The sequence below is a fragment of the Haplochromis burtoni genome, unplaced genomic scaffold, assembly GCF_018398535.1.
Source record: "Haplochromis burtoni strain Fernald_Lab_line unplaced genomic scaffold, NCSU_Asbu1 Contig_184, whole genome shotgun sequence".
NCBI lineage: Eukaryota > Metazoa > Chordata > Actinopteri > Cichliformes > Cichlidae > Haplochromis > Haplochromis burtoni.
In genome coordinates, this window is record NW_024582545.1 from 22,791 (window position 1) to 49,344 (window position 26,554).

The window sequence follows — 26,554 nt, forward strand, 5'->3', positions numbered from 1 at the left end:
CAACCCACAGACTGTGGAGGTTTTCAGTGTGACAGATCCAAGATTACTCTATTTCAAATGACACACAGGATGAAGGGTTACTTCACACACAAGTCTGTGAGTCTTCATACTGTCATCAGGGCTAAACCTAACGTTATGCATGTTATGGAGCGATGAGTGGGGCATATGGAAATTTACTGACTGACACACCAATAACACGTCTTTTTTAATGAACTGATTACTTAGGTGAGGTAGCTCGTCTGCCAAGGATCAGTGATGAAGTAGTAGGGAAATGATTTCTTACGGCGTTAATTTACTTCAATACTTTAACGGCAGCAAGAGGAGAACTTGTTTTTCTATTGTACCAAGGGCAGCAGATGCAGATGCTGCAGGTCTGTTGTTTTGGAAAAAGAAATTAAAATAAGGACAGTTGTGCATGAATGTCTTGCATTTCACTCTGATGATAACGAGCAAATTACAGAGAATCAGGACACCGTATGCAAACAATGTTACAGTGCAGCATAATAAATAGAAACCCAGACTTTTACATGAAATTTAAAATTCAATATGCTTTATACTATGAAGTAAACACCCTACAATAATACAGAGAAAACCCTTTCAGATGGCCCTCTATGACCAAGCACTTGGTGACAGTGGGAAGGAAAAACTGCCTTTTAACAGCATCAGACTCAGGGAGGTTCATCCATTTGCTGCAACAGGTTGGGGGTGAGTTTCAGTTGTACAACACAACATGTTCGTATTAGGAAGTACAGCTAGTTGTAAACCACTCTAAGCTTCAGCTGTCTCAATATCTAAAATGTCTCTGAGGTCTGAAAGGGACATCTTTGTGTAATTACTCTCCTTTGTGCAGGGGACTGTTTCCATGCTGTGCAGAGCTTGGCTCAAAGAGAAATTCAATAAAATCCAATACAAAAAAAGATTTCTTGCCTTTAGCAACTTCAAAGCTTTATACACAACACTTGATCTGAAATCACAACCAACTAAAATGCTGCCTTTATTTCTGTTATATAAGGAAACAACACTGCTCACTCATCCTGTCCTTATTCATTACCCGCCTTTCCAAAAGCAGCTTCTTCTTACCAAAACTGTAACCGTTAATTTACCACAACATGTGCAAACAATAAAAAAATAAACAAATCCTTGTCGACAAGAGAACCTTCAAAACCTGCAAGAGAAGGCCATCTTCATCACATCAGCACACATTCTCTGAAGACCTGATACAATTTATCATTACTTGAGTCTCACTTTCTCCTTCTGCACATCAAAGAGGGCTCCAGACCACCTCAAAGTGTGCTGTGGTTTGCTGATAATGGTGCCCCGGAGATCACAGCCGGCGTAACTACTCCCAGATGAGCTTGTGTGACTGAGGGGTGCTATCTGAGACGGTGGTAACAGCAGGGACCAGCCGACGCATGCTTCATTACTGTTCATATAAACACAGAGCAGACAGGGCACGAAAGCCCACTGCTCACTTTCTCACAAACAAGTATAAATAACGACATATTGTCCTGTTGCTTTTGCATCGTGTTACATTGATTGTACACTTTGGGATCAGGTTTAAGTTCAGGGGGAAGCGCTCTCATACCAATCCCCTGAGTTAAGAAATGCTTTTGAAAAAAAAATAAAAAATACACCTTTACATTGTAAGATCCCAGTTCCATCTGGTGCTCTTTGACCCTGTAATGTGATGCTACAGGTGGCCAGTCTCTTCGCAGAGAGGTATGATAAATTAGTGGTGGCGGTGATAGTTTGTGATCCTCTTGACCACCTGTTCGGTGAGTTTGGATGATAGCCGTGCAGCAACGTGTCTGTTTCAGGCAGCTGGTTGTGTGATTCATCATTAGCCATGAGCAGGCTCACAAGTAAAGAGCAGGGTGAAAGAGTTATTGTGCAGCTGCAGCAGCTAATGATTATTTTTGTAATGAAAAAAAAATCATATCTTCAAATTCAGAGGACTCATCTATTTTAGTTACTGATGCACTAAAAAGAGAATAGAGGAAAGTCCTCATTTGAGAGGATGCATTAATGCTTGATAAATGGTAACCTCAGTAACACCGGTTTTGTTAAGGGACACTTTATGCACCCTACAACATCTGAGGGACAACAATGGGAGAAGTTTTTTTTATTGCATAGTGCAGATGGCAATAAATAATGTGCTTTATTGCACTCTCCAATATGCTAAATATATATAAAGTCATGAAGACCTTTTTCTGATCCTTTTCCTCTTCCACTTTGTCTCCAGCATGCACGCAATCCTGACAAACACCTCATATTCTCCATGACGCAGGTGGTTTGATTCAAAGGCAGATTTATCTTATTATACAACACTGCTGTGCAGAGGACCTGTGTGTGCATGTGTCTGTGTATATAAGTGTGTGTGCTTCCAGGAATAAAAGCACTCTGGTTCTGTTTGAAGAGATAGCGAGGGCCACGCGGCTGAGAACAATATCACTTATGTTTCATTTGGAAAAGCAGAACATAAGAGAGGGCAAAGGCAAGAGTCTCATAAAAAGCTTTATATAACCTGGAGGCAATCAACAGAGATTGATCTCAAAGAACAATGAGCTGCAACACTACAACTAGTGATATCTTAAAGGGCAGTTTTTAGAGTTGAAGCAGTCGATGTGTTCAATTTTGAAACTACTCTAAAATAATTACAAGGCCCTCCTGCAGTAAAGTATGCAGAAGGGCCTTGTCAATTTATTTCTGTCAGTGTTTAAAAGCATCTGAAGCTAAGAATTCACCCTGAGGGGCCATTTAAACATAAAAAAGAAAGTCAGACAAATGTGAAGCATGGTGAAGACAGGTTTAATAGCATAGCTAGCAGGTCTCAAAGGGTTCACCATGTAAACGAAGGACATGGATTCCAGGTCTAAGCTTCCATAAAGTATGGGAAACCTGCCCTCACTTTATAATCTCTGCAAACACTTTCCACACAAATGTATGTGCTCAATCTGTTGCTTCAAGTCATATTGAATAGAACACCAAGGTGAATTTTTATGCTCTTTACGTCTAGTTTCAGCAAGCCCCGGCTCAGCTTGCAGCTTCACAAACTAATCTTCACAACAGTAAAGATTAACCTGCTGTGGTCCTGAGGGAAATCATAAAAGCCCTAATGATAAACCCTCTGGGGAACATGAACCCTGTACATGTTAATTCATGGCACTCAATGCAATAGCTGGTGGGATGTTTAAATCAAAACTGTACAATTTAAACCAATAATGCCCTGAAAGACAAGGTCAGGGGATCATGAATGTGAGAATGATCAATCCTCTGGGGAACACGATTTTGTAATTTTGTAATTTCTGTACAAAATATTATTCCAGGCAATCTAATAAGTTATTGAGGTACTTCCTACCCTGCAACTACATCATATAAAGGATTCACTGTGAACTTTACGACAATCAGCTACAGTGATTAATCTTAATATCTGTCAAAGTATCACAAATAATATTCTGATCTCATGAAGCAGCCTTGAAAAGTTAAACATCAAGGTGATGACATTCTTCTTGGGCATATTGAGCCTTCATTTACCAAAAGATTTAGTTCACTGAGATAGAAACACAATTTGCAGTTTAGAACCAACTTTCAGCACCTGGTTTTTCAAGTTGTATGAAAGCTTTGAGGCCTTCAATGTCAGCATTTACAAAACTGAAAGGAGACCTTCTGTTAACACCACCTCAGTGTTTATGGTTGGCATGGCAAAGCTGTGAGTCTAAACACACTAAAGGTTAACTGAGAGGACTTTAAACACAACTGCAATTCACACACAATCACATGATGCTTGATCTGCCAGATGACCAACCTGAGGTCTCTCACTGTGGCAGCTGAGGAAGTTATAATCACAGACTGACGAAAGACACGCCTGAAGTCCTTGTTTGTCTTTTTTTTTTTTTTTTAATAAAAGGATGGACAGGGCACTGCTTTGCTTTATTACTGTATTTCCCCAGCCCTGAATATTGATTAGTGATCAGAAATAATCAATAATTTTTGCAGCTTGCACAGAAATAATAAATGATAACAAATAATGGCAGCCTCATTGCTATCCAGAGTTATTCCTGCCTGTTTGTGGGGTAAACATAATCATTATTGGTCTCCATAGTTAAGATTGTGTTAACTTGAGCATAATTTGGTGTTTTCACAACCACGGATGAAGGACTTTCTGAGAAAGCCTAATGACATGCAGGACATTGGGGTCTGCTGGTAGGTGGGGGTGGAAACGGTCACCAATAGATCGTTAGCAATGACTAAAGTTTCAAAATAAGAGCAAAGGGATTGCTCACTAGTAATATGGTTGTCTTGTTCTTTTGAAGAGATGAAAAATAAAAACTACGAAATGCAAATTGACTTGGAAAAACAATTGGCCAGCCTTTAATATGTATAGCCAGGCAGCACGCCAAAGTAAAGTCTGTGTGGGAAACACTAACCATGAGTTTAATCTGCATCTATGGATGTGGCCCAGTAGTCTTTGGCACGGTTCAAAGACAGCCAAGGACAAACCAGCTCTAATTCAAACTAAAACCTTTAGGACTTAATGGTCATGATATTGGACAAGAAGCTTAAACTCGGTACTTGTACTACAAAACCAAGAACTAGTACAAGCAACTGTCTGGACTGTGACAACTGTTTCAAAACCAAATGTGACAGCAGCAGAAAAAAAGGAAGAAGGATTTGCTGATGGTAGAATGACTTCTGCTAGAAAAAACAATTTGACATTACAATTATTTATGATGCAGCATGCCACCAACTCTTGTGAGAGGTGGACAAGACGGCAATGCCAATGAAAAGAATTTAAAACAATCCTGGAGCAGCGTCAAGAGAGAAAGACTGACACAAACAGAACAAGTCAAGACTAAATCTGCAATATGGCTACAGTTAGTGAACTCCAACAAAACTTGGGTGGCCTTGTTATAGAAAGAACAGGATATAGAGTTGAGAACAGACCACGGTGACATACAACAATGATGGAGGAAGGGGGAATGGTTGGAGGAGGTGAGAACATGTTGGACAGACAGAGGAAGGAAATCTAGAGAGGGGGAATGAGAGAAAAGATGGATTGGATTCACACAGACAGGAAAGACAACACAGGATTAAAACAAAGGTGGCGTTTTAAAAATAAATCAGTGCTGGCCATCCACAGCAGAAATCACTGACTCTGTATACACGTTTTTATAAAAATCCACTGGTTACACAGTGAAAAGACTTTAAACTGAAATTAGTGCAAACAATTCAGACTTTTTACGCTGAAAGAGAAGTACGGCTATGATATAATCACTTCCTCTCTTCTGGTCGCTCCAGCTGACTCTAACCACAAACGTCAAGTCTTTCTGGATGACATGCCATTGGTCATCAACTCAGGTTTCAAAGTAAACAAACAATTTCCAAAGAATTACTTTCTTCCCTAAAGTCAAATCAACTGACTGTGAAAATCCAAACAAGGAAATACAGGACGCTACATTTCAGACATGCTCATGTTTAATTATCAGTATGTTAAAAGCTGGAGTAGGCAAAGGTTTTTGGCATAACTGGAAAGAAATAGTCATTTTATAGCGATAAGGCCAGGAGATTGGCCGAAGTTTCCACTTCAGTTCACTTTAGCTTTCTTCTCTCTTGTTTAATTTAAGTGAAAGTTCTCCTTGGGTTGATGACAACTGAATGTTACCTGCACTATTCTCAAACTGGGCAATTCGGCACAATCTCACATCACATGGATCTTATACTACAAAGGAGGCTGGCTAAAGACAGTTTAATTTGATTAAACTTGAGTCTGTTGGACATTTGTTTGTCATTTTTCATTCTATGAAAATTCAGGCAAACAATGCGTGTGTAACAGTAGTTTATAATAACCTCTCTGTATATAACTATATTTAAGAAGTCTGAAAGAGGAACTATACTCCTGCACCTGAGATCTGGGATCTTTGGCCAATCAGAAGTGTTAAGACCACATCTGTTGAATCCAAACAACTAAGATATAATGGGCTGATTTGTGAAATTCCATCTGGAGAAGCTGGGTTCAAATCCCACATGAGACCATGTAAAACCAAATGACATCAACTGTAGCATGTATGCATGTACATCTGCCCGTCCTCATCTGATGGGAAGATTTTAGAAGAGATAACAAATTATATTTAAAGTTAACTAAGACAAAACATATCTTATTATTCTTTGTTTAATGTATAAGGTATTCATAAGCTGAAATCTTAAAGGAGACTATTCTTTAAGGCCAGCAGTCCAAAAAATGTGGGTGATGTGGATCTGAGGCAGCCACCTCCTTCAGCTCTTCCATGGGACACCGAAGGGTTTTCAATACAGCTGCGAGATAAAATCTCTCCACCTTGCCCTGGGTGTGCCCCGGGGTCTACTTCCTGTCAGACATGCCTAGAATATCTCGCCTCAGAGGCCTAAAACCAATATAAATGTCTCATTCAGATGTGAGAGCAACATCTCTACTTTGAACCCCATTATCCCTGAACAGATATTCTAATTTTCCATCTATGTAATTATTTGACCAGTCATAACTGCATTTTAGTTTTATTTGGCCCGGTGAAGTAAAAAAAAAAAGAATGCTAGGAACCCCTGCTATTAGACATAACAAAAACACAATAAATGTTCTCCAATAGAGGAAAGGAAGTTCAGTTTGCAGGTAAAAGAATGTAAGAAGTCTACAAAATAAAGTGGGAATAATTTGCAATTTGGGCTGTGGCAGCAGGAATACTGGTCTAACCAGACATATGAAGCAGGAGTTCACAGCAAGTAAGAGAGAGAACGAACAGGAAAGATAAAATCCTTATCTGTAAACCTCTACAACAGTCAGTCAGTCTGTCTATCAGGTACCCTTGAAGACAAAAACCATGAGATTCAACCCCCCCCCCCCCCGCCCCCCCCCTGATACACTTTAAAACACACCCCCACACACACACACACACACACACACACACACGCACGCACACACGAGATAAGGTGGTTAAAATCTAAGCTCAATAGCAGAAAATGGCCTTACTTTAATGTTTACTCGGATTCCTGAAGAAATTCCCATAAAAATCACATCTGATTAGAAGGTAAATCCAGCAGGACAAATACTGGTCTAACCAGACATATGAAGCAATTGTTACTATACCTGCCATTCTAAAGAAGATAGAGGGGGAAAAAACACAAAACACCTGGAGAAGGCTACAGGGTGCGGTCCGGGAAAATATACTGGACCATAAATCTATCAGCAGGGGAAGTGAATGATCAACAGTAGGGGGAGGATCCACAAACAAATACTATTCTCTCACACCGTGCTATACAAAGTCACGTCAGGCTCATCTGATGGGCGAACATGCTGACACAGGCTGGATGTAGCTCATACTGCTGAGCACTGTTGTCTTTACCTCCTTTAACAGTGTCATATTTATCAACACGAGCTGAGCAATAGCAACTTCCTGCTTCTGACTGGCACATTAAAAGATTCAAGTTCCTCTCATGAGTCTGAGTCTAACACTGCAGTTGTCATGTAGTACTCATGATTTATAGGCTGGGAATTCAGGCATTAGGAGTGGTGATGAGTAAGTAATGAGGTTAATTCTCTAAGGTATACCTCATATCTTTTTTAAGGTTTTTTTTAAGTGCAACATTTACAAAACCAAAAAGTCGCCCCCTTTATTACACAAGAAAACTGAGCTTCAAATAATTTTCTGTAAGCCAGGCTTGTGCTGATTGGCTGCCTCTCTTAAACAAAAGGTTTAAATAGCAGGTGGGCAGAGCTGGGTTCCAATGATTATTAGAACAAAATAAGGTCTTTATTTGCTATTTTGGTTTCTTTTACAGCAGTAGATGGTTAACCATCCTCCTTCACTGTTCATTAACTGAACTAACAGGGAGCCAGCAGTAATTAGGATCTAGATAAACCATCACAAAGTTTGATTGGGGCAATCTGTGGAGAGATTATTAATGTTTGTATGTTGTTGTGTTTGTTTTCTATTTAAATAAACATTTAATAATCAAGGAAATCCCCAGTTATAATACATGTTTAAAAATGTTATTAAATTAATCACACAGTTATCATGCTAAATAATCAGGGCAATATTGAATGAGACAACTGTAATTAAGATTTTTGCCATAACTGAGCAGCCTCAGAGGTGGGCGGGGCTTCTGTACTCATGACCATACAAGGATATGCAGTTTCAGTGACATCATATAGATCCAAGAGTATAAAAAGTTGTCTCATCCTGCTTGTTTATGATTAGTTATTCATTATTTGAAACTCTGGCCATGTTTAACCTATTATACCAGTATACATAAACCACAGAAAACAAGGTAAAGCATAATAGGCTCCTGCTAAATGAAATGATTTAAAAACTACAGATAATGAGTCTAAAAATTTAATAAAAAAGGTTTGAACTTGGATTCTAGAGATTTCTTTTGCTCACATTGGGTAAGCTGTTGTGTGTTCACATCATGTAGAGGATGGAAAATTCATTTGATAAAATAAAAGTTAAAAAAAAAAAATCGGGCAGAAAGACGCAAAGGAAATCTGAATCAACTGCAACAAAATGAATCAGTGAAAAAACAAGTACCTACTTCCTTCTTTGTTTTTTTTAAGATTTCAGATGGATGCAGATTTTCAGAAAACCATTTGGATCCCGGCCTTTTCCAGTTCGGGAATAACTGATCTAGTCAAATATCATATCTCTGAATTACCCCCCAATTCTTAAAAATGTGGAACTTCCATGTGGGAGCGCCTACTGATACCTGACCCCACAGGATATTAACTTATTCAAGGTCAGCTGAAACGGGTAAGTGAAGACCCAACTGCTGACATCCATCCATGCATTACTCAAGCACAACGCTACCACTGTCAGAGCAAAGTGTATTAGATCATCCGTACAATCAAGACAAACCCAAAGATGTTCCAAATAAATATGACAGCCTAACAGAAGCAAGCATAATCCAGTTATCTAAATGACAAAACCATTCACCCAACAAGAACTGGGAGCCTTTCTTCACATTTTCACCTTTTTGGCAGCTCCATAGTGTATTTATTTCCAGTCTCAAAGGGACATGACGTTCAATAAATCAAGTGATATTCCTGCAGTGATGTAAAGGTTTTACAAAACATTTGACGGCAGCTCATAATCGGACTAATTATGGAAGAGTCAGAAACTGCCGGAAAACAGCGCACAGTGAGCCTACAGTCTGAAAGCATGATTTGAATTAAAGATGAGCTGCTTTAGCTGTCCAGTGTCAGCGTCCTGGGGACTGGGGTGGGATTAGCCTTGTGTGTTTTTTGAATGAGACACACAGAACGACTGGTCAGCATGACATTTTCCCGACAGAAACGCCATTCACACACTGAAAAGGTGGATGTGTGCAGGCGTGGGTGTAGAGATAAAGCTTCCTCCGGCCTGACTGCTACATCTCTTTTCCCTGGTTGGCCGTCCAGAATCGGTCCATCACTCTTTATTTGTCGTCCTCCTCTCCGTTTAAACTCAAGCTTATTAAACGTCACTTTGTCGTAAACCAAATGAAAAACGCCACTCTTGATTGATCACTATAAATGGGGAGGCTATGTAGTGCTGCTACTGTTTGTACTGTTACTGTAAGTATCACACTTGGTGGTGGAGCTGAAGATAGAACTGCACTCAAACTGGACTTCCTCGTTTTCTAATTCATACAAACACACATAAATGTGCCATTCATTTCAGCTGCTATACAGCAGATTTTAAAATGAAAAGGCATAGAAAACATAGGAAAAGCAGAATTGGTTCTATTGCTGCTACCAGCAAAAGAAGTACTTTTTACACATAAATAACATTTTCAACATAACAAACCAGATTTAGGCTCAATTGGAGCTATACTTGTGCATCATTTTGGCCAAGATACCAATTTTATGGGCCACTTTATGTCTTTAAGCCTTTCATTATTTCATATATTTTGTCTCCAGAAAGTAACGACATCTTAGATGGTGATTTAAGCTGGCTCTACGAATAAAACCTAGGAGCAAACAGCAGCCTCCAGGACAGAAGTAAGGCATGATGAGTCACGGGTGCAACACTTACAAGGTCGTGCAGGTCTGGGCCAAGTATCACAGTACTGTCCTGAGGCATTTGAGGGAGAACATTTGGAGTAAAGGACCTGAGATGCGGTGTAATGAAATTTGGCACTCCGCTGTAGCAGCTTTTGTCATCAGAGGTGACTGTGCAAAATACACCAACTACACATGAACCCTCCTAGCAGACTTAAGGGAGGTCTAACAGGAATCACCTGCCGCTTGCGTCTGAGGCTGAGGAAGATCCCTGCCTTAGGCATCCTCCCCAAAATAAATGCATTTGTAGAACAGGACTTGCAGGGAGTTGCCACAACTTAGAAGAGGGTGGCAGCCACGTTTAATTTGACGACATATTTACCAGCATAGTTTAATTTTTTTCATTATGTGAGTGTCTTTAGGTCTACCTCAGACACACAGGCTTCCCCTGGGTATACTGACATAACCCCAGTTTCATACACTACCGTCTTTACTGCAGTGAGCACATTCCCCAGATTCTTTAGCTGTAACCATCGCCAGTATTTAAAGTAATCAATTACTACCTCCACACAGCTCAGCGGTGAACACAAATACACATCTTCTCTCAATAACCATCTATTCTCCGATACACAACCAGCAATTTTATACAGAGGTCGCAAACATTTTCCTCAGGGGACACGTCCCCGCTGTAGTTGTAATTACTGTTGGCATGTGGGAAACCGCCACACAGCAGCCAGCGCCCCCTTTTCGAGTCCAGTTTAAGACACCACAGGTCCCAAACTCTCTCGCAGCGGTCTGTGGGCCACATTGTGCATCCTCTTCTCACTCCACACACACTTCCATGAGGAATGAGGGCTTGTGTTAAAGGCCTGTTATGGAAACGTGAAGGGTCATGCATTGCTGGAGAATGTGCAAGCTCCTCATCTCTCACACACACACACACTTTAAGTGGGCAGACAAGAAGAATAGCTCTATTATGTTACAGTATGCTGAGTGTGGAACAAACCAGCTGTGTCTGCAGGACTGTCTGTGATACTGTGTGTGACTTTAGGAGTGCAGTAAGTCAAAGATCTGAAAAGCGACCTTGTTTATTAAGTTCCAGACATGATAAAGCTGAATGTTTATGGTTGTACTTCAATCCTGAGCTCAGCCCAGCCCTAATTTATACAATCTGCAGGGAAAAGACTTGACTTGGGGGTGTGGTGGTCTCATCTGACACCATCTAATCACCACTATGCTGATTACAGTCCCACACTTATGTATTTTAAGAGTGGTTTTGCTGAAATAATCTCCCATATGCAGTGATTAAAATGGATACAATCCTTGAAATTATACATGTCTCTTCATTTTAATGACCTCCTGTAATATAATAACCAACAAAGGACACCTGTTATGAAATCTAATGTAGGTTAAACCTGCTGCTAAAACTGTCAAAAAGGGATTAAGCCACAAATGGGAGGTTGTTATGCAAATATTCCGAAAACTTGCTTGTACACTGACAAAACCCCATTAACAATTCTGATGATTTTATGTTTTCAACTTCATAGTTCGAGCTAAAGGGACACTACAGGGACAGCTCAACATGGTAAAATATAAAGTGGAAACTTGCTCCCGCTAACAAATTCAGCATAAAGAACAATTCACAGGATTGCAGGGTTTGAAAGTGTCTCTGCTCCTTTAAGCTAAAGGGACACAACAGGTGAATAAAATATAAAAGTGGTGGATAAACTTTGAAGGGCTACTTAGTTTTACTTTGGCTATATGCCGGATTTAAGTAAAGCTACGTAAGTGAAAAATCTGTTTGTTTATTTTCTTCTTCATATGAGCATCTCTTAGAAATAAGGGAAATGTAGGTTTGAGAGATTTTTTTAATGCAGTACGGAACGACGCCCATATCTGAATGAGACAGCTGGACTTTAAAGCTTCTCTAACACAGAACAACTTCTTTATAAGGAAAAGCAGCTTACAGGGAGTTTGTGTAGACAGAGTGTGTGTGTGTGTGTGTTCTTAATCTTTACCTTTTTCTCTGTGATTTTTCCGGAGGGTTTTTTGAAGAAAGAGGTCCTGGCCGTGAAAAAGTACTCTTCGGAGTCCTCCTCCAAGCTACTGTAGCCACTGCTCATCGTGCTATTCCACGTCATTTGCGGGAAAAACTTCTCCACTGAGAACCCGCCACATCAAAAAACCACCCAAAAGAAAACAAATATCAGCTCTAAACAAACTCCAGCCTCAGTAAATGGCCAAACCTCCCTCTGTTTCTGTCCGCAGGCTTCGCTGTTCGACCAGCAATGAATGATTTCCTCTTTCAAATCCGCTCAACTCTCTCCCGTTCTTCCCTTCCTCTTCTCCTCCTCGCTTTACTCCACCGGCATAGTCAAAACAACTCAATCAAACCTCTCCATTTATAAACAGAAAATGAAGCTAGTAGCTGCTACGAAGCAGAAATGTCAGCAACTATTACTAATAGACCAATTTCGAAAGTGCTAATGAAGAAATCCCACAAGTTCCACTCACACGCCGTCTGTTAAATGCATGAGTCTGTGTGACAGCGAGGCGAGGCTACAGTAAGACCACTCCCATTAGGTGCGATAACTCCAGCCAGCCAATCCCCTGCCTGACAGTTAATAAAACCTCGCCCAATACAACAGGTTGGCCAATCAGCGCTCCGATGCCCAGTTTGAGTGGCGCGGATCAAAGAATTTGGCAAAATAAAAAAAATAAATAAATAAAAAAAATATATATATATAATTATCTCCTCTCTCTTGTATTTCAAAACAAGCATATTTGTTCTACACTTGGTAATTTTTTTTATTTTATTTTCCTTTTTTGACAGTTGACAGTTAATCTGTGAAAGGATGCTGCATATTTCTAAAAATACTTCAACACAGAGAGCAGATTCCAATTTGCATTTTTTTAGCCTCTTCACTACCTGCTGATATTCAAAATACCCAAAGGCAAAGATAAAGAGCCTTTTTACAGTCTCTCATTTGTTCCTGAAAATGTCACCTAGGAAAACTGTCATTGTAAACCCACAGACTATGCAAAAAAAAAGTCTTAAAAACCCTTTACAGAGAAGAATAAAGTTACCTGCATTCCTAAAGAACACAAAAAAAGTCAGAGGTCAGTCAGTTATGGAGCACTGATCTGCAGCTGGAGCTTTTACATTTTCCTTTCCTCGTTAATCTACCTAAACACTAAAAATAAATAAGAAAAACCCTGTGTCTTACCTCAATCAACAGGTAGAAAATTAACAATAGCTTTCTAAGCATGCTTCTCATGTACCAGCTAGTATCTAAATGCAGGAGAAATAAAAGGCCAGTCGTCATTGGGTGGAACCAGTCTTTACAGCCTTTTAACCCTCTCAGGCTCAAATTAAGTTTTTGTTGCTAATGCACAAAAGAATATCTACAGTGGTACTTCTGAGTAAAAAAAACTCATAAAATATGTATGTGAGGTAATCAGGTTGTTAGCTTTTACTTGTTGCAAATCTGCAACGCCTGCCTTGAGAGGGTTAACTGATTATCCAGAGATGATTTTTCCTGTGATGAATGTTCTAGAAACTCAGGGGGTAGGTATCCTAGTTAAAAGGACATTTATCCCTTCTGCTCTTTTTCTAATTCACTTGAAATAAGGCTGCAGGCAAGAAGATGCTGCCTGACAGCTTTTAAACCCAGTTCAACATCAGTTAAGTTTCCCATTGCAATTACTCTCACTTCAAATTCCTTGAAATACAACTATGATGGCAGAATCCTAACTAACTAAGTTGCTCTAGTATTATCCCTACTAATAACTGTAATATGTAAATTGTATAAATCTGTTGAGGCAAGATGTGATTTGGGGTCAGGAAAAAGTTTGCCCCGGACAATGAGAGGCTCAGAATAAAATCAGCCAAACCCAAATGAGAAGGCTCTGTGGGTGTGTCTTGGTATTACCATAAGACTTGGTCTTTGGTGGAGAGATGGAGCCAGACATTTAATCTTTCACAAAAAGAGTGGATTGAAATGTCACTGAAAAATAAAAGTAGCAAAAAAGTTCCTGTGTTCAATCAGTGTTGAAGGTTCGTTTCTGGAGCCAGAACCTAACAAAGGTCCAATTACAGCGCACCAAAGGCTTTTCTACTTTATATTGTTATAAGCTACTCCATGGTCTCAGGATTTTAAAGGATTTGTGGTTGTACCATACCTATAGCGTAGGTTTATTCCACAGGCAGTTATCAACAGTTATCAATATTTGGTGGCTTCCTTTTTTATGAATTCAGATAAATCTGAAGTTGCAACATGCTGTGGTCCAGTGTTCAGCACCTCCACACTGTATGAAGGTCCCGGGTTCAAGTCCAGCCCGGCCTTTCTGTGTGGAGGCTGTATGTTCCTTTTGTGACTGCATGGGTTCTCTCCTGGCATTTCTCCCACAGTCCAAAGATTAATTTGTAATTTTAAGTATAAAGTGAGTGTGAATGGTTGTCTGTCTGTCTTTTGCCCGGTAATAAACTGGCAGCCTGTACAGGTTAGGCTCCACCCTCCCTTTTGTGACCCTGAATTGGATAAGCAGAAGACGATGGATGGATGGATGGATGGATGGATGGATGGATGGATGGATGGATGGAATCTACTGAACAGTCATCACATGATTACCAGTGTTTTGCTTGCTTGCTTGACCACAAGTAAATTATAAACCAACAGGCTCCCTACACCAAAAAACTCTTTCCTCTTTCCTACAACTTCTCCATGTTCACATGTAGGAACATGTTTATTCTACAGCTATAACCTGCAAGCAATATTAAGATATAGCTATTTATAGCATCCTTTTTGGCTGTTTGTTTTTAATTAAATATGAGTTTCACCAGAAATGAAGCTACAGCCTGTATGCTGCCGTCATTCAGCGTCATAAAACATGTCAGAGAGTAAAATCGTTTTATACATTATGTTCCGCTCAAAGGAAACCTGACCGACAGCTGAGTTTATGTGCTTGTTAAATGGATGGAGTTTCACTCATGTTTTGAGCGGGTGGTGTTAAAGCTGCTTTCATCACCCTACAACTGGAAACTATTATGGAGCAGCGGGGCAATTAATGGACTATGTACCTTCTGTTTTGGGGAGTACCTCCTGGGTACTTTAACTCTGCTGCATGCAGAGTTAAAGATTGTTAACTTCATGCTGTACATTTGTAGCCCACCCAGCTGCAATAAAGGTGCAAAACATCAGCAAAGCAGGTTAAGCATCAGATTGAAATCTACAGTATATCTGCACTAAATCAAGCCTAACCCGCTCACACATGGGAAAAACCAGTGGACAGCTGGGAGATTTTTTAGATATACAGGCTCTAATTTAAAACCAGCGGAGTTAGAGAAGAGACCAAAAATAAATATGGCACATCTGGGGCAGCCAAACCAAAAATACCTTTCAAATTCTGTAGAGATCATCCAAAACACACACAAATACACACAGATAAGCAGATTTGCCACCATGCTGCCATTTACTTCAGTGTATTGGTGCAGAAGGAGTGTAAATAAAGAAAAACATACTTTGGATCAACTTGTGTTCTAATCCTTTATGAATCAAATCAAACGGCCTTGTGTTTTAGCCTAGTCGAGCCGGTCTAGAGGTTCAGGGATTTAAAGCCATCAAGGATTTTTGTTACATGTCATTGTTTATCGCACTTCTTTCCTCATACGATGATTTACTGTTTTACTATCATACAGCAGGTGTGCAATTTACATATTGAGTCATATATGTTAATAAATGCATATATGCTACCCAGCAAAAACAAACTAAAGAGACTGAGGCGTTGAGATTTGGTAAAACCTGTGAGGTCTAAAACACCATCAGTGATAAGTCCTTTAATCCTTAACCCTATCAGAACGTGGTTTGTTCTGGCAAGTAGATAGAAAAAACAACATTTTAAGAAAAAGATCAAGTATCAAAGTCCTTTTTTCTTTCTTCAGAATGCACAAAGAGGTTTGTAAAGCACCAATGTACTCCTCTTTGCATCTAATTACACCTAGCAACGGCCAGAAACCACTTGCCAACCCAAAAACACAATTAAATAAATAGTACAATAGGGTAAATTATATTATTTAGACAGAAAAATAAGATTTAAAAAATGTATAAATAAAGATTAACAAAGTAAAAAGAATACAATAAAAAAAACTTTGCAAAAAGTTGACTATAATACAAATAGAATAAAACAACGAGAGTTGAAGTGAAAGTCACACCCAGGACAAACACTCACAGAGCTCCGTTTATGTGCATGTGTGCGTGTGGTGAATGGTATTAATCTGCTGTCCAGTCACTTTGGCCTGGAGCCAGTCTGGTTACACATTACTGACATTCCAGGAGTAGGGGCAGCTTCTACCTAACATACAGTCACTGTACTGTAACTGTGTGGAGCGATTAGGAGATTAAAGCTTTCCCATGGCACCAAAACGGGCACGGCACTCAATCTGAATAAAAACGCAAGACAAAAATTTCTCCAGGACTCAAATACCTTAAAAATACTTAAATATCAGCAAATGACAGTAACATGAAACTGTCCATATATTAGATTTCCCGATACGTTTATAATATATTTTTGGCAATTTTGTTTAGATTGCGCAGTGCGCATTGACAGGAAATGAGGAAGTGGCATGCGCTAAAAATCCAACAGATTGGGAGTCAAACTGGGAATTCAGCTGTTATTATGCAGCATGCATAATACTGCCTCTACTACTGGGTCAAACCAATTACTAGATAAGTTAGAGGATTATGTACTCCTTTCTGGCCGTCAAGTTAAATCCATGCTAAACCCTTCATAAAGAAATGCATCCTCTCAGCAATTTAATGTTTAGTTCATGTAAGTGTTGAAAAATTAATGAGAGAAAGAGAAATATAATTTGTTGCATGTGTACAGTGGCCTGTTAAACTGGTTTCTATGTTCATACATGACGTGAATGAAAGGTTACAGTTATATAATCATGGATATGATAAAGCAGAGAGGTTTTGGTGGAGGAGTGCTATCAGCTGGTCTGTGAGATGGATGATCTGCAGCACTGCAGGCGTAGTTACACTACATTACATACAGCCTACAGAACTAGTCAGGAAGTATTTGAGGTATTCACCGTCTCTGCATTAATTCAAAAGTAAGCAACAGTAATAATTACATTTATATTAAAACCAGCGTTTATGAAATGCTTTGACAGACAGTTACATATTAGGGCCAAATATATAACAGAATAATGTCAAAGAAAGTTTTTTAAAAAAAGGGAACAAAATATGCATATTTCCAACATAATTAATAAATCTGTTATCCTCAGATTTAAAATTTTATCCTTTTGAATAGCAGGACCCCACCTGAGGATCTAAGGCTCTGCATGGCTTGTGGCCAGACATAGACTTCTTTAAAAGTATGAAAATCTTCAGATCAACTGGGTCAGTTCACATAGGGAGCCAATGAAGAAAAGCCAGGATAGGTGAGATGTACCTTCTAGAGATGTGTCTAGAGTAAATAAAAGCGTGAATTACTTTCTCCAGGTTGGTTCTTCAGAGCATCCATTTCACTTTAGATCTTATTTGGAAGAATCTGGGATGGACAGCTCTTCTTTATATGTTGCTCAAAGTCTAAATCTACTCTGAAGTTTCTTTCATGCATGTGCTTTGATGAATTAACTTCAATATTCTTTCCATGCAACCAAATTCCACATGTTACATTCATTTAACACTGCTACCTTTTTCTGTTTTCATGTATTCACATGACTTTGAGTCTGAATGCAAAGCATGTAAAGCTTTTTAAAAACGTATAGATAAATACTAACTTAATAATAACTGTTCAAGGAAGTGCTGCTTATGTTGCAGAATCACATATTTCCTTTAAATCTGGTTTAAAACACAGTTTAAAGTCTTGATTTTATGTTTTTAGGTGCAGTTTTCTCTTCTAGATGTTTTTACTTTTCTTTAATGTCTTCCCGTTTTGTTTTTTGAACTAGAGCAGAAACATCTACAGCAAAAGGTTAATTACCCATTTTATCAAGCTGTTACTGTAGTTGATAGCATGTAACTGGAGCAGAGGCTTGGCTTTTGTATTTGCATGTTTCATACAGAAACCTGCTTTTTTTTTTAAACTCCATGACTCCAAAGATAAGATGAGAAAGTCTGTTGTGCAGCTGAATGTCAAGTTAAACATTAATCCAGTTCCAAAGTAGGAGCAGGCTCTTGCAGACCCCTGCTTCACCCAGTACCCACATCCCACATGTATCCTGAGTGCTGAGATAGAAAGCAGCACCAGAAGATCAAAGGTGAACTGAAGGCTTTTCATCTAAATAGCAAAGGTTTGCTTGTACATTTGAGTAGCTGTCACTTGATCCCTTGACAGTTAAAATCACAATGCCAGATGACGGTGGTATAAACTCAGAGTTTTGGCAAGCAGCTTATACCACAAACAGCACATTTACGTTGAAATGTGCTGTTTCAACGCCTTCTAGTGGTTTCATGGCATCTACACCTGAGTACAATCCAAGCCTTAGGGAGGAGGTTGGAGAGGATGGACGGGTCAACAAAATGCTACGTTTTTTTTAAAAAAATGGTATATTATATTATATTACATAATATATATATTCTTATGTTAAATTCTTTAGGATTTTTAGCCTCATAGACCAGAAAAACTCACAGTAAATTGCCTTGGGGTTAGCCTTGAACATGGGCCTCTGCGTTAGCCTTGAGGCACACGGGTTCGCTGCTGAAAACAAAACAAAAACTGTTCAACAACTTTAACTGCATTGATTCCATTGCCAGTAAGCAGCACTATAAAATACTGTGGAAGTGTAGGTTAACGGCTGTTGACAGGAATTTGGAAGCAGATCAGCACAACTTCCTGAACCGGAAAAAAAACTTCCAGAAAACTGGATATTGAATGTGCATAGCCATGGGAGCCTGGGGAAAGTAAGGATTCCTTTACGTCTAATGTACAGAACAATATAGCATGGGTACTGACTGCTAATGTTGACTTCACAGGGTGCACGATCGTTGGTACATAGGCTAGAAATCAGGGCACCAGCAGGTAGATGAATGTGATAGGTCAAACTGTGAAGAGTATGTCATATTTAGAAAACCAAGGTGGAAAGAGACAAAGACAAATGAAGAGAGAGGAGTGTTAAAAGTTCCCATGACCTCATTGAGTGAAGATGTCGTCACCTTGTGCAAGTACCTGTTATTTGCACAAACGTCCAGGTGTGTGCTTATTGATTATTTTTGGGCAGGTGGTGGGTGTGTAGCTGTTTCCTAATTTAAAGGCACTGTGAGTTTTAAAGGGGGTGGGCGTGTCTGCTGTAAAACTAGAGAACTTCTGTAAAAGGGCAAAATCACTGCTAGATCAAAGACTAACACGTTTAATTTATATCCCCAAAATTTAAAAGGCAGGAGTGACACAAAAGCCTCATATTTTTATGTAAATTAAGTATTTACATAAATTCTTATTTTAATTTTAAAAAGCCTCTTTAAGGAGAATGTGCAGGTTTTGTTTTAACGTGACAGAAATCGTGCTGAAACCCATCTGAGATTTTAAAGTTTAGGGTTATTAATCCTATAAATTATCCTTCCAGTGATCTCTACGGGGTGTCCTGGGTCTGGCCCCGGGCCTCCACTCAGTTGCACATGCCTGAAATACCTCACCTAGGAGTTGCCCAGGAGCACATTGAGACTTATGAAAGGGATAAATCCAAAAGAATAAAAGTTATGTGGTCATGAGACCAAAGGGCAGGCCGAGCATTTTAAAGATTTTGTGAATCTAAATGCAACTCTATGTGCCACGATGATGAGAAAAGCCCCACATGCTGGTAGAAAAGTAGCTCAGATCTGCAGTGAGTCAAAAGTGCACTTCAGTATCCCGAAGAAGGAAGGGTTTGTGTTAAAGGTTTTCCACTGTGGTCTGGGAGCGCTCAAACTGGTAAAATACAGGATATAATCAAGCCAAAGCCTCAAGGTGCAAACGTCTTACATAAAAGGAAGGAAAGGAAGATGATTCACAGCTTAAGGGTGCAGGACAGTTAACATTAATGTGGCATAGCGTGAGGCCTTCCCGGTACTTTTTGCTTTGGTGTCAAAAGGTGTTAAATATCCAGCCAAACTCAGTGCTGCCTCAGGGACTGTGAAACTAATTCACAAATGTATGAAAGCTTTAGTGTAAGGCACACTTCACGACTATCATCCATAGAGCATATACATATGAGAAGACTGAGTATATTTTTGTGTGGATTTCAGTGTTTCCCAGCCTCTTCTGTGTGCATGCGTGTGTGTTTTCCCCTGCAGCCACAGCTCTTCATCCTGACAGACAAAACACCGAGAGTCTCGTGATCAAAGAGCAGAGGAATGCTGCTGGAGGATCACACGCTGCCTCGGTGTATCACATAATCACTGACACACAGCGAGAGGAGGGATGCAGGCTTAAACTGAAACACAGCAGCCGTGTAGATTACACTGCGGCTGGATGATCCGAACCACACAGCAAGGTTAACGCAGGTCAGGCTGGGAAGGGACATGAAGGGAAGACACTAAAAACGGAGACACTTTTGCTTATTTGCTTCAAGTTCAGACTATGCTAGTTGTAGCTAAACAGTGTTCTATGGTACTCTACGTGGTATTGAGTACCATGGTATTCAAATACACATCTCATTGTACTGACTCCAGCAAATATAACATGTATTTTTCAAGGAAATCTCCTCAGAGCTGTCAAGTAGTGCCATCTTTCATCCAGTTAATTACTCAGTTTTCATCAAATATCTGCAAAAATGACATTCCCATCAGCTTCAGGCACCTTCAGTAAAATCACAAGCTTAGTCTAACTTTTCAGTTCAATTAAAGACCAATAGTTGTTGCCACCTTCATTACAGCTGGATGGTGGGTGACTGGACCTGTTGACTATTTTTGCATTTTCTGGAGGTATTATTAATTGAATTATCTGAGAAAGAACATGGACTGCGCGTAACAACATCCATCTTTTTATACAGTCTGTGCATGTGAACTGTGCAATAGCTTAAAAACCACACAGCTGCTCTCTGACGATATGAACTCTTCCTTACACGTAAGCACTAAGTGAGCATTAATACAGCACAAATCACAACATTTTCATGCTGCTGGCAGCTGTAATAGCATTGGTTCAATCACAGGAAACAGAGCTTTCATAAAAAATAATATTTTTGAGCTGGATATTAAATTAAATTACTTCACATCTAACACGATAAGGAAAAACAGAAGGTCTAAAAGCCAGACTTCGGAAAGAAGCCGCTTTTCAGCAGCAGCAGCATAATAAGAGATCTGTGAGAGTCACAAGTCCAACACGCACACACACACAGTTTAATTCAATAGGAGGAGATTCATCGGTACGATAAGAAGTTCTGACTTTGCCAACACAATCTTTCTCCTGCTTTTTCACCATCCCTCCTTCCCACAGACGTCAGAAGGCACTCAGATTAAAATAATAACCTCCACTCAGACTTTTCATATAAATAAATGAACGAATATAATCTTGCATTCATTGTTTAGTTTTAGAACTTGTCTATATTCAGGGTTTTTTTAAATGATCACACTAACAACGACGCTTCTGTTTACTTTAAATGCCTTTTTCTCTTCTTTTCCCCACTTTCTCTGTCTGTTGTTTTAATCTGAGTTTGGTCGATTAACAGCATATCTTCCTTTTTGCTGGCAGGAGGGTCACCGTGCCGCTGCTCTGTGTGGCCTCTATGAATGCTGAATGTGGGTCATTTACAGTGCACTCTCCTCTCGGCCCGTTGGTATCTTGGTTTGAGATCGTTCGCCTGGATAAGGACAGATAAGCGCAAACAAACACACACCAACACACTCAGGAGTCTGACGTTGAGTTCCACCCTGATGCAGATCTGTGTTTTCCTTTGAAACGCCCACAAACTGAGCAGAAAAATTACTTCCAATGGGCTTCGGTTTACCCCTTGATGCTCTGCCCCTGACTTCTGCGCACACGCACAAGATAAAACTGGGGTTTATTTTGTGATAAAATAGCTGCGGGCCTCTCTTAATAGAGTGTTGGGCTTGGGTTGGGTTCATTCTAGGCTGACACTATCAAACGTTGGTAATTCTGTAGTTTTTTTGTACCTCTCCACTGGATGAACGTTAAAACATCAGCTTCATCTTCAAGAGAAGATAAAGAAATCTGCTGGGAAGCCGACTTTTTGGACACTTCCAATTCTAACAACCTTGTTCCCGAGTTAAAACATCCTGGCACCGTATTAAAAGCTGCAGGCTCAAACTTATAAACCAGTGGGAACCACTTTAATGTAATTTCTAAATACACAGGTGAGTTAAAGAGAGTGCTGTAGAGAGAAGAGATGAGGATAAAAGGTCAAAGTCTACAGCCACGTAAAGTGGTCACAGAGTACAGTTGGTAATGCAGAGAGGACCCAATGGTTCGAAGTTTAGAGAAAAGAATAAGAAAAGTGAGACATTTAATGGCTGATTTAAAGCCTGTGTTCAAAAGCATGAAACCCAAAACATGATGAGTATATTTATTGTTAGATCTAAATTATTTGGTAAAACAGAAATCCAGACATAGAAAAAAGGCTGAGAATCACCCACAAAAACACAGGAGCAAAGGGAGGCTGTAAAGAGGGACACGAACATACACAAGAAGGAGTGATAAGGAAGAAGATGACCTATTTATACACTGCAGGCAGACTGAGGGACAAACAGAGGACTGAGACACTGAGACACACAGGAAGGTGCAGCCAAACACTGAATGAAGCAATAATCACAACACCAGTGACATGTTAGCTCACCGGGCTCACTACAAGTCACGGTTCACAGGTTAACAAACGTGAGCAGAACTTAGGTTAAGATAGATTTTCGTGCATTTGTGTGCGTGTCTGTTTAGATGAATGTGTGTGTATGCTCGAGCATGTACACTTATTTTTAACCCATGACTTGTATTCAAACTGTGAAGCAGGTAACTGTGTGTTTTGAAAAGTGTCATACAAATAAAGTGATTCTTATTATTCTGGCACCAATCACCCATGATGCTCGTCTCCACCCTGCCTTCACTTTCTTCTTTACCTGTCTTGTGTACTTGTCTGCTTGGATGCCCGACAAAAGAAAGAATCCCAAAACTGACATTAAACACGTAAGCAGAAGCAGCACATAGAGAGGCACGCTGAGCTCTTGCTTTGTATTCAAATAATAGCTTGAAAAGGGAAAAAAGGTCAGTGCTCTGTTAGTCGCAAACATAACATGGGGTAACAGGAGGATGGATTCACTGTCAAAACAAGTTTTATCTGCAGGATAAGAGAAAAAGCAAACCACAAGCAGCATCCTTTGGTGGCTGTGTCAATAACAGAGTTTGAATGGGTTGTGGTTAATGTCCCGTCACGTTTTCATTTTTATTTTCTCTTGCTGTGGGTTAGATTTTCATGACCTGGTTCGGTATAGAAACAGATAATGGTTTGGATCAGAACAGCACACACCCTGCACACTGAAAGATGAGCTTAGCCTGTGCATTTAAACTTGATGACACCAACGCCAAAGGACAGACTGTGATGCCTGCAGCTTGGATAAAACAGCAATATTTGACACCCCTGGAATTAGATCAGAGTGGCCAGGCAACAGTATAAATAAAAAAGCAGTTTATATGTTAGGGTTGGGTAGTTTGGGCTTTTTCATGGATGGAAATCACTTTGAAAAGATCACTTGCATAAGGGTTGAAACCACTAAAAGCAGAGATTTTTATTTATAAGAAAAGCATGTTATTTGTAATTTGCCACCTTTGCGCATCTTTTAAAAGCTCTCTGAGATGCATTACCAGAAACAGTCCCCACAGAGCAGCGCGGGGCTCAGCTGGTGTTCTCTTTAACTTGGTCTAAAATGCATGAGCTGCACAGTTGGCCATGTCAGGACACGCTGGGAGGCAAATATGAATGAAATCTCTGGGACTCGTCTGTTGTTGGGTCTCTAAGCTGTCGACTGGTGTCCTGTTTCTGCAACAGGCAGCTGATGATGGGGGAGCTTTGTCTGTCAGACCAGTATCCGACTGTGGAGTTAATCCTGCACAATCCACAAAGATTACAGAGCGACGTTGGCTGCTACAGTTCACCCCCCACTGCCTCCATACTGTCCCTGAGTTTCTTTGTCTCTGTGTTTATTGATTTAAAACCCTCATCATCGTTTTTAGACTGATTTTCTTTGCATCACCTTTGGCTGAAAAAAGGTAAAATAAAATATTAGTAGCAACCATTAAAAATAAACCCCTTATCCTTAAATGTAAAACAATTAGAGCAATTCTTACAAAAAATAAGTGAGAGATGGTTTTCTGTAAACTTGTTAGTTAAGAATTGTGAATTTAAAAAATACTTCCAAGAAAAATGAGCTATGAAAAAATTAAGTTTTTTTTTTTTTTAATTTTAACCCAAAACCAGATTTTTTTTCTCAACCACAGGCCTCAGTAACAGAGGCCTAGAGAACCTTAGTGAATATTCTCCAACTGGTTGGTGAGTGCTTGCTGGAGGTTGCTGCCTGTCTCTAAGTGATTTCTTTCTAAATACTACACAAAAACCTCCTTTCAATCCCTTTGATCGCTAACAGATTTGCACCCTACACTTAACTGACACCTTCCCTTACAGCTAAACCAGACCAATCACAGCGCAGTTGTTACTGATATTTAATATGAGCAGCAATACCGCTGTTATGGATGACCTGTCCACAGTTTACCTCGCCTATGATAGTTGGAATAATGCCCAGTCTGCTCCAAGCTCCCCAATCGGATAAATGGAAAAGCATCTCCCTGCCTGCCTCATTCTTCCAGCTGAAATGGCAGTTGCTTATTATGCAAACATATTTTATCTCAACAGGTTTGACCTTTTCTCAGGCTCTTCTTCCATCTCCTTGTCTCTATCTGTTTCCAGGTAAGCCTTCAGATCCGTTTGTGTTTTCTTTAACACAATAGTTGTCTGATTAGAGGAGAGGAGCCGAGAAAAGGGAAGATTAGGAAAGATACACGAAGAGGAAGAGTGGGACGATAAGACGGATTGTGATGATGTTTGTTTACAGGGACAACTGCATGAATCCAGATGTGAGATAAGGACGGGGTGGCTGAGGGATATCCTGAAATTCAAGTCTTTCATTGGCCTGGAGAAGAAACACTGAAGCAGCTATGTTTTTAACTGATTGAACAACTGCTTACAAGAAAAAAAAAAAGGAGGAAAATTTCAGCTTTGCATGATGAAAATACTTTTTTGACGTTTTGTTTCAATGCTGCACTTAAATGATTTGGCTTCATCTGGACTGCCACGATACCCCAACAAGGTTTAAAATACTGTTTCAGAGGTTTAATGTAACAGTAAACAAGTTTTGGATGTTTGTTCCTCTTTTTTCAGTGATTTAGAAGACAGCTGTGATAGTTCCCTGGTATCCGTACGCTAACTGTGAATCTGCAGCCAGGGAGACAGTCGGCTTAGTCTAGTCTAAGACTACAAACAGGGTAAAGCAGCTTGCCTCCGTGCAACAATCCAACTCTTAATCCTGTCTGATTTACACAGTAAATCCCGATTCAAGCATGAAACAAAATGTCATTGGAGACACGAGCTTCTTATATTCCTGATATCTGAGTGCAGATTTAGGGAGCGAGCATGCGAGTGAAGACCTCACACGTGTTTTATTTATATTATTCTTTATATTTTTGTGCCGGTTTATTGTTGTTTTTCTAGTTTCTCTTGCTTTGTGTCTCTGCCATCACGTTTAGCTTAGTGTTTGTCTTCGTCTCTCTGAGTTTACTTCCTGTTTTACTTTGAACATGAACGTGAACCGTGGTTCAGTGTGCTTCCTTCCCTGTTGTTTGTGTTGGCCGCATTAGATACAAAGGGGTGGCACTGGCAGAAAAGCCTGTGTATAGAGAATCTACACAAATGTCCAAAAGTGCTTAAACTTTTTGTAGACAAGTGCACATTTTATAGCGGTAACTGGGCTTTAGCTATTTCTAGCTTTCTGATTTTGAAACTGATTTTTTCACCACATAAAGACTCGTCTAAGTTTTGTTTTAACCTTCAGATGATTGAAAAAAAAATAATCTTAAACAGTTGCTAAAGTTATCATTTCTTCATTTTTAACACAGGGCATTAAATCCATTCTGTAAATTGAGGTATCCTAAGTGTCTGTAAAGACGATCATCATTTATGCTCGGCAGCTAACGTTTTTTGACTGGCAATTTGTTCCCAGTGATTGTCATGCCCAGTTCCAAAAGATGGCGATGATGAAAACTCTCATCTTGAGGCTTCACAACACGACTTTGCTCACCAGCGAGTGACGTCATGGTTGCTACGTCTGTATTTACGCTGTCTGTGATTGTGTGAGGTGTCCAGACTGGGGGCCATGGGCACCACACACTAAAGCGTGCTCCGCCCATGTTTTGAACTCCTTGTTCAACAGTGAGTCAACAACATAAAATGAAGTAGCTATTAAAATGTAACAGTTTTAGTGGTATTTTATTTTCTTAAAAAAAAGAATGAAGTCTGCGTACTCTGACCTTTATCTTAAGTGATAATACTGCAGTAAAAAAAGGTGTGTGTGT

General features: G+C 39.7%; 1 protein-coding gene across 2 annotated transcripts in view; it reads right to left on the reverse strand.

The window, feature by feature from the left end:
• The window catches only part of rassf3 (Ras association domain family member 3), a 72,048-nt gene that overhangs the window by 21,422 nt on the left and 24,072 nt on the right, over positions 1-26,554 (reverse strand). Inside the window, exon 1 of one of the 2 annotated variants that reach the window (XM_005934263.2) lies at positions 12,025-18,421. The exons of the other annotated variant lie outside the window; for it this stretch is intronic. Within the exon in view, the coding sequence (XP_005934325.1) occupies positions 12,025-12,147 (123 nt within the window). The 5' untranslated portion in view covers positions 12,148-18,421. Of the gene's footprint in view, positions 1-12,024; positions 18,422-26,554 lie in introns of those variants that run through there. 2 annotated transcript variants of the gene reach the window in all.